The sequence below is a fragment of the Sinocyclocheilus grahami genome, unplaced genomic scaffold (genome assembly GCF_001515645.1).
Source record: "Sinocyclocheilus grahami isolate Dianchi unplaced genomic scaffold, SAMN03320097.WGS_v1.1 scaffold1227.1, whole genome shotgun sequence".
In the NCBI taxonomy this organism is placed as follows: Eukaryota; Metazoa; Chordata; class Actinopteri; order Cypriniformes; family Cyprinidae; genus Sinocyclocheilus; species Sinocyclocheilus grahami.
This window is the reverse complement of record NW_015506406.1, coordinates 122,308-131,475: the sequence shown is the minus strand read 5'-3', so window position 1 is coordinate 131,475 and position 9,168 is coordinate 122,308. Positions and strand designations below refer to the sequence as shown.

Sequence of the window (9,168 nt, the reverse complement as noted above, 5' to 3'; positions counted from 1 at the left end):
CTGAAATGTTTTGAAATCACTTGTACCCTACCTGATCGAAAAAATCCAGTCTTTCACTCTGTCTGTGTCAGTTTGAGTCTTGTTAAATTTTTTAATCCATCTCCTAAACTGTCCTAAAATATAATTATTATTTATATTTATAAAAATATCTTTTTGTATGTTACAGGAATGGTTGGACCAAACATGCCACCTCCAGGACCTTCTGGTGTTCCTCCAGGCCTGCAGGGACAACCCACCAATGGACCACCTAAATCTTGGCCTGAAGGTCAGTAAATTGTGAAAATTATCCCGTCACTTCCAATTATCAATTCAAAATTTAGCCTTCATATTGCATTCTATAAACCTGACGAGACGGTTGTATCTCAGAGTCACATATTTACCATGTCTTTGTAATCCTAGGGCCCATGGTGAATGCTGCCGCCCCTGCAAGTGCACCACAGAAGCTGATACCTCCTCAGCCCACGGGACGCCCGTCTCCAGCACCACCTTCAGTTCCTCCCACTGCCTCGCCCGTCATGCCCCCTCAGACCCAATCTCCAGGACAACCGACGCAGCCGCCCATGATGCTTCATCAGAAACAGAACCGCATCACACCCATCCAGAAACCCCGGGGCCTGGACCCAGTGGAGATCCTCCAGGAGAGAGAGCACAGGTGAGATGAGGGAAAGAAATGGCAAATATTGATATTTTAGAGTAAACACACTCTTCAAATCCTGGAAACACAACCTTTTTAACTGGCTTCACCAACATTTGATGTTGTCGTTTCAATCTGTCAGGTTACAGGCTCGTATTTCTCATCGTATTCAGGAGCTGGAGAACCTTCCAGGCTCTCTGGCTGGAGACTTGAGGACCAAAGCCAATATTGAGCTCAAGGCACTTAGGCTCCTGAACTTTCAGAGACAGGTATGACTTGCATCTACTTATTACGGAGAATAGGTGACTTTCGTTTTTTTGCCGAGCTTACAAATTGCAATTCTGTTGTCATTGTCACCCAGTTCAAATTAATTCCACACAAGAGACATTTTCTTATATGATAAACGGATTAGTTTATTAAAAAGTGATACAATAACGAATTAGAATGCAGAATGCTCTGGAAGGTGGTTGTAATTGACTTCAGCCCAGTCCTGCTACATTTTAGTGGTTTTTGACCCATGTTGTCCATCTTAACACAGCTCCGCCAGGAGGTCGTAGTGTGCATGCGGCGTGACACGGCCCTAGAGACAGCGCTCAACGGCAAGGCCTACAAGCGCAGCAAGAGACAGTCCCTGCGTGAGGCTCGTATCACAGAGAAACTGGAGAAGCAGCAGAAGATCGAGCAGGAACGCAAGCGCCGTCAAAAACACCAGGTACTGGACCGTTCTGGCTGCTGCTTGTATGAAATCATGCAAAATGTGTGCTCCACCCCCTAAACCTGATTCAGAAATGACAAAAGATTGTTTGTGCCGGAACCGCCTGTTCTGTTTTTGCGTTTGTAGGAGTATCTCAACAGCATCCTGCAGCATGCAAAGGACTTCAAGGATTATCATCGCTCCATCACCGCAAAGATCCAGAAGGTGACCAAAGCCATAGCCACATACCACGCCAACACGGAGAGAGAGCAGAAGAAGGAGAATGAGCGTATTGAGAAGGAGAGAATGAGAAGGCTGATGGTGAGATGCACAGACTTGCTTTTTTTTTACCTGACATATAAATACAATTTAAACTGGTGGATCTGTTTTTCTGAACAAATGTCTAAAAAAACATCTTTTGTGTGTGTTTCTTTCAGGCTGAAGATGAAGAGGGTTACAGGAAGCTGATCGATCAGAAGAAGGACAAACGTCTGGCTTACTTGCTGCAGCAGACGGACGAGTATGTGGCCAACCTCACCGAGCTCGTCAGAGCTCATAAAGCTGTCCAGGCCCTCAAAGACAAGAAGAAGAAGAAGAAAAAGAAGGTGCTGAGATTTACTGGATTAGAAAGAGTTTCTGTAATGGAATTTAATTCGGGTTGTTCTCAGTTGTTTATCCAGTACTGTGCGAGATCTTTCTGTCTGCTTTTCTCCTCACAGAAGCCAGAGAATGCTGAGAGTGGAGCTCCTGCTCTGGGTCCAGATGGAGAGGTGAGATCTTTAAGGCTAAAGATGATCACCGGTAAACTGAAGCGCTCTTTTAACTTAACCAAACGCATTCTATATGAGATAAATCAGATATACATCAAATAAACACAATATTACAATGTACAATTGCACAAAAGGCTGCAAACGAATAGCGCGCATCTGAAGTGTCTCTGATGGAAATAATGCATTATTTATCGGCTTTAAGATATCGGCCAAATTTTCTTATCAGGCCGATAACAGAAAAAATGAGCATTTATCGGCCGATACCGATATGGTGGCCGATATATCGTGCATCCCTAATATTTGGCTATGTGTGACTTTTTGCAATTATCTTGGTTGGTCATTTGCGCTAATGAATCTCTTGTGGCAATTCATGCTTTAGTTTATTCAAAATTATTTTTCATTTTGGTAAGGGAGTTTTGAGTAAAAGTTAATTTAATTTCAGCAATTTTGGGTATATCCCATAACCAGTTGCAGATATGATCTTGAACATAGTGGAATTGTATTTGAGAATCGCTGTTCAGTGTATGCATAATCTAATTTTAGGCCTTCAACGTGAAATATTATGGAATCGTATAAAATTTATTATTTTCTAGTTCTCCTTTGCTTTAGACTTTTATAATACACATATGTAGAGATAAACTTGCCCAAAATTATGCTCAATTTGTGAGTGAGTTTTCTTTTGAGTCAGTTTTTTTTAAAAGAATTGGTTTAAATCTATTCATAACATGGTTTGAATTATTGATAAATGAGCCTGAAAAAGATTGTGTGTGTATGTGTATATATATATATATGTATGTATGTATGTGTGTGTGTGTGTATATATATACTGTATATAAAACAGTATGTATGTATATAAATATCTATACGTTTACATCAATATATAATTGAGAAATCAAGGGCCAAAAAAATGTATTAGCCAAAACACAGTGGCGATTAATCTAATACAGCTATGTTTTTGTGTTCTTCTGTAGCCTCTTGATGAGACCAGTCAAATGAGTGATTTACTGGTGAAGGTGATTCACGTAGACAGTGGGAAGATCCTCACCGGCATGGACGCTCCTAAAGCTGGACAACTGGATGCCTGGCTGGAGGTGAATCCAGGGTGAGTGAGACTCGCTTTAAGAATCTCATTTTTTCAAAATATGATATTTCTCAGTACTTGAATATCTACTACTGAAAAGGGTTGGAGTAGCCCATCATAAACACTAGAACAATAGAAAGTGTTTGAATGCTATTTTGTTCATTTTCTGTAGGTACGAGGTGGCCCCGCGGTCTGATAGTGAAGATAGCGGCTCGGAGGAGGAGGAAGTATGGCTGTTTTTCAGCTCTCATATCTGTATTTTTGTTCAGCATCTCGAGCAGCGCTCTGTGCTTTCTGCAAGGGCTTTACATGCACTTGAAGAGAAAACTCTCTTGTTTGTGCGTTCATGGCCATGATGTCAATGTAGGCCATCATCAGAATAAGATTAATGGCTAGTTTACCATGATATACTGCATTCATGACCTGTTACAGATAACAAATGTTTGTCTTTATGCACATTTTAAGATTCTGATACTTGTCAAATACAGTAGCCTAATATTAGAAAGCCATTTTTAACCATTCGTGATTTGATGTCACACACACATAAAGATGTAAAATGTATACTTAATGAACCATGAAGTTTATGCATGTTACATTTACCACTTTCTATTAATTATAATCACATTAGATATAATTATAAAATTGTCAAGTAGTTTTGTTTATACATTTCATAACTTCAGTTTGTTTAATTAATTTTAATGCGTAATTACAAATTATATAATTACAATAATAAAAAAAATATTAATGTACTTGTCTAGTAGTTTTACATGTATACATTTCATAACCTCTAATTCAAATTTTTTTTTTGTAATCACAAAAATAACTTTTAGAATTACCAAATTTGAGAAATCTATTATTATTGTGCTTGTCTGGTAGTTTTTTCTTTTATACATTTATTTCATAACCTCTATTTGTTTAATTTTACTTGGAATTATATAATTAAATTATTTTTTATTTGGTTGTCTGCATTTATACATTTCATAACTTCTATTGATTTAATGTATTGATAAAAAGAAATATTTTAATTAATTGAATAATATCTTTGCATTTTATTGTATTAATGTACTATTGTATTTTTTTTCTGTAAAGGATGATGAGGAGGAGCAGCCTCAGACCTCTCAATCTTCATCAGAGGAGAAGAAAATATTTCCAGATCCAGACAATGAGGATGTGTCTGAGGTGGACGTCCGTCACATCATTGAGTATGTTACTGAATTAGAGCTGTGCTTTTTACTACATTCCTGCTCTTTTTGGAATGCTATTCTGTTGTTATGGTGTTTGTAATAATATCCATGATGTCTTTCACAGGCATGCCAAGCAGGATGTTGACGATGAATACGGTAATGCCAGGTTCATTAGGGGCCTGCAGTCGTACTACGCCGTGGCTCACGCAGTCACAGAGAAGGTGGAGAGACAGTCAAGCCTGTTAATAAATGGACAGCTCAAACAGTACCAGGTACAGATGCACCTTACAGACTAAACAAATTGCAAATACACCTCAAAGTCTTTTGTGAACTGATCAGATTTGTTAAATGGCATGCTGAAGTTATTGCGTCTGTCCCGTCTGCAGATCAAAGGTCTGGAGTGGCTGGTGTCTCTGTATAACAATAACTTGAATGGCATTCTGGCTGATGAAATGGGTTTGGGAAAAACCATCCAGACCATTGCACTCATCACCTACCTCATGGAGTACAAACGCCTCAACGGACCCTTCCTCATAATCGTCCCCCTCTCGTGAGTCACTTTTCACGTTCTCTACACTAGAGCTGCATGAAACTGGAAAAACTGACATTGTGGTATTTTGCTTTCTGCGTTTTATACATTACAGTATGAAAAAAATACCAATATTTTTATTAGATGACATAAAAAGCTATATTTGAAAAGAATTAATCATTCCACAATGATTTTTGTTGGTGATTACAACTGCATTTTTTTTTGTGAATCATCCTTTTAGGGCTTAAACATTACAAGACCAATTCAGACCTATTTCAGCAACCATAAAGTAGACAGAAAAATTCCTACACAGGCCACATTTTTACTGTTTTTGACCCATTCAGTATGACCAATAAAAAAAATGTTTTGATTATTATTAAATAAAAATATTAAAATAAGCAATGTATTGTAACTCTACTACTATACTATAAAATTAAAAAAAAATCAAGTATATAAAAAATAGTACAACTGTAAAATTACAATACTATTTACATTTTCAACATTAAACCATCAAACTTTTATTTCAGCAGATTGTGTCAGGGTTCCCATGCTTCTTGAAAGTACTTGAATTTCAAACATATGGATTCAAGGCCTGGAAAGTGCGTGAAAACAAACATAGGTCCTTGAAAGTGCTTGAATTAAATTTGAAATATTTTGTTTATGGCCCCATTTCAAAAATTGTCCTGTATGTTCCGTCAAAGACAGAACGAAACTGCACTAATGATTGGGGGTGGAGAACGGGGTAGCGTGGAAAAAAAACTTAGCGTGTGTGTTGATGTGCAGTTTAGAGCCCTGTGTGGGACAGTTTTCTTAAGCCCGCTCCCGCTGAATTTCTGACCATTACCTCGCACTCCCGCAACGTGTGTGTCCCGCTCCCGCAAACATTCTAATATTGTATATAATTTTCGCATGTCAGGGAGCCACTATCAATATGCGGGGTATTGAAATCGCATTTAAATGAGCTCTCGCTGTTCACTCTCACTTTCGATTTCGCGACGCGCACTCTGTGTAAAGGGAGCACATCTTACAGTGCTTGCGTAATTATTAGGCACGTTGATATTCTGATCATTTTTTCCAAGCACATTTTACCAATTCCAAACCACATCAATCTTAATAACGCCTATTATTTTTGTATTTAATCATTTAGAAGTGATCTATAATTGTCCATGAAGGCTGGAAATGAAAAACTCCTTATTAAGGTGTGCAGAATTATTAGGCAGGTTTTCGTTTACGGATGAAATGAGCCAAAAAAGAGAATGAGCTCAAAAATGATTAAATCCCCATGAGAAAAACTAATGCAGTACAGAAATTTCAAAGTTAAAGGGTTAGTTCACCCAAAAATTACTCACCCCATTAGTTCACCCAAAAATTAGTTCACCCCCCCTCAAGGCATCCTAGGTGTATATGACTTTCTTGTTTCAGATGAATCCAATCGGAGTTATATAAAAAAATGTCTTTGATCTTCCAAGCTGTTTAATGGTAGTCAGCAGGTGTTGCGGTGCATCAGTCCAAAAGAAGTGAAATAAAGCGCATACATCCATAATAAAAAGTGCCTCACACGACTCTGGGGGGTGGACAAAGGCCTCCTGTAGCGAATCGATGCGTTTTTGTAAGAAAAATAACCATATTTAAAACGTAATAATCAATTTAATCTAGCTTGCGCTCACTAAAGTAAGGATACTTTGCTTCCTTTGCTCCTGTAAACAAACGTTGGTTTTCACGAGACTCACATGCGCAGCGCCGACCTCATATGTCATGCTCCGGAACTGCTTCTGTGTACAACTGTTGGCGCAAGCTAGATTAAAGTGATTATTACGTTTTGAATGTGGATATTTTTCTTACAAAAACTCATCGATTTGCTACAGGAGGCCTTTGTTCACCCCCCGGAGCCGTGTGAGGCACTTTTTATTATGAATGGATGCGCTTTATTTAACTTCTTTTGGACTGATGCACTGCAACACCCGCTGACTGCCATTAAACCGCTTGGAAGATCACAGACAATTTTTTAAATAACTCCAATTGGATTCGTCTGAAAGAAGAAAGTCATATATACACCTAGGATGCCTTGAGGGGGAGTAATTCATGAGCTAATTTTCATTTTTGGGTGAACTAACCCTTTAAGGCATGACCATTTGGTCAGCAAAATGCTCAGTGGGTCAGAAAAGACAGGTGGAGAAGAAAAGATGCATGTTAACTGCAAAAGAATTAAGAATTAATATGAAGAATTAAGTGTGAAACCATCAGGAACCTTTTAGTCTCCAGTGCCACTATTTTCCAGAACTTTAACCTTCCTGGAGTCTCCAGAATTACAAGGTGTCAGGTTCTCAGAGACTTTACTTGGGTAAAAAAATCCTAAAAAATGACCCCTACTTAATAAGAATAACATTCTGTATTGCTGTGAAATACATGAAGACTATTTTTCTATAGGCTTTATGGACTGATAAGTTAAGAGTGACTCTTGAAGGACCAGCTCCACATTAAGTTTAAGTAAGTTTTAGGAGCTCATTTTTGTTAGTCTCTGCAAGACAGACAAGACAGGATAGGAGATGGACTAAAAATGAACTCCCAAAACTTACTGCAACATGGAGCTAAGGAGAAAAATGTAGAACTTGAAAAACTGGAAAAACAGCTTAGTGAAAAGCGTTTACAGTTTAAAAGCAAATAGAAAGTCCTATTTTTATTTCCTTTCTTTATATTGTTTGCAGATTTGCACATGTACAAGGTTTAAAATGAAATATTTTCCAAAAATATTGACGTTTTGAACAGCTGCATGTTTGAGCAGCTGCATTCCTCTAGGTCAGCGGTTCCCAAACTGGGGTGCACTTTATATTGTTTGCAGATTTGCACATGTACAAGGTTTAAAATGACATATTTTCCAAAAATATTGACGTTTTGAACAGCTGCATGTTTGAGCAGCTGCATTCCTCTAGGTCAGCGGTTCCCAAACTGGGGTGCACGCACCCCTAGGGGTGCACAGACCGACCAGCAGGGGTGCACGAGAGAATGCTTTTGATGATCTGTGTGCTTTTTTTGAAAGGGCAAGTGAAAGAGAATTTTACTTGCCTGACCGGACAACTAATCTAATCTAATTAAAACATCGAATTAGGGAAGCACCAAAAGTTCGGCGAGAATGATTCTGATTTTATTACACTTGGTGTAAACGGCAATTCATAATGGATAATCAATAGTAACAAGGTCGAGGCAGTTGAGACTCACGTGAGACAATCTCATGGAGAAATCGAAACAAATGAACACAACTGCACACAGGAGAAACATACTGCGGTAAAAAAAAATTAGTTTTTATATTTATTACATAAAGCCTAGCCTAATTAATTACATGACACGACTAAGAGAGTGCAGTTTTCCCTGAAAATCAGTACGATTGTAAATTTGACATTGATTTTAAACAAGACTTGAAACGAGTAGTTAATATTAAGTGACTTAGGGCATATATTTTAGTACAATAATGTCAATATGACTGCAATTCATAATGGATAATCAATAGTAACAAGGTCGAGGCAGTTGAGACTCACGTGAGACAATCTCATGGAGAAATCGAAACAAATGAACACAACTGCACACAGAAGAAACATACTGCGGTAAAAAAAAATTTGTTTTTATATTTATTACATAAAGCCTAGCCTAATTAATTACATGACACGACTAAGAGAGTGCAGTTTTCCCTGAAAATCAGTACGATTGTAAATTTGACATTGATTTTAAACAAGACTTGAAACGAGTAGTTAATATTAAGTGACTTAGGGCATATATTTTAGTACAATAATGTCAATATGACTGTTTTTGCTGGATTTGTTTAACGAAAATAGTTCCAAACAAACTTAGCAGCAGAACTGTCGCGCATCTCTGAGCAACACACAGCGTCAGCGGTGTTTCGTTAGGCTACTGAATGATTCGCATTTTTGAATTAATAATTTGAGTCAATGATTCAGTGGTCTATTCATAAAGACAGGCGCTTGCTTCTTTCTTGAACGAATCGTTTGAATGCCTCAATGACTCACTCATTAAGACAGTCAACTTGCTGCCACCTGCTAGCGGGTTACTTTCAAATTTAAAAGTAACTTTTCATATTTGTAAATAAAAAAAACCTGATGTAAAACACCAAGCTCACAGCATTATTTATGCTGTTGTAATTTTGCAGTGTTAATGCATTCATGCTACATTTCAGCTTCATTAAATTGTCTGTGTAAATGCATCTAAATGCCACTTCAGCTGCTTCTGTTTCTCCAGCAGTGGAAAATTTGGTTTTGTTAATACT

At 37.8% G+C, this 9,168-nt stretch overlaps 1 protein-coding gene across 1 annotated transcript in view; it reads left to right on the top strand.

Moving 5' to 3' along the window:
- LOC107568234 (transcription activator BRG1) overlaps positions 1–9,168 on the top strand; it is a 25,588-nt gene that overhangs the window by 6,025 nt on the left and 10,395 nt on the right. The window contains exons 5-16 of the mRNA XM_016254168.1: positions 167–265; positions 400–652; positions 777–903; positions 1,173–1,346; positions 1,476–1,649; positions 1,766–1,933; positions 2,048–2,098; positions 3,070–3,200; positions 3,352–3,406; positions 4,269–4,381; positions 4,488–4,635; positions 4,750–4,913. Coding sequence (XP_016109654.1) covers positions 167–265; positions 400–652; positions 777–903; positions 1,173–1,346; positions 1,476–1,649; positions 1,766–1,933; positions 2,048–2,098; positions 3,070–3,200; positions 3,352–3,406; positions 4,269–4,381; positions 4,488–4,635; positions 4,750–4,913 — 1,657 coding nt within the window. The remainder of the gene's footprint in view (positions 1–166; positions 266–399; positions 653–776; positions 904–1,172; positions 1,347–1,475; positions 1,650–1,765; positions 1,934–2,047; positions 2,099–3,069; positions 3,201–3,351; positions 3,407–4,268; positions 4,382–4,487; positions 4,636–4,749; positions 4,914–9,168) is intronic.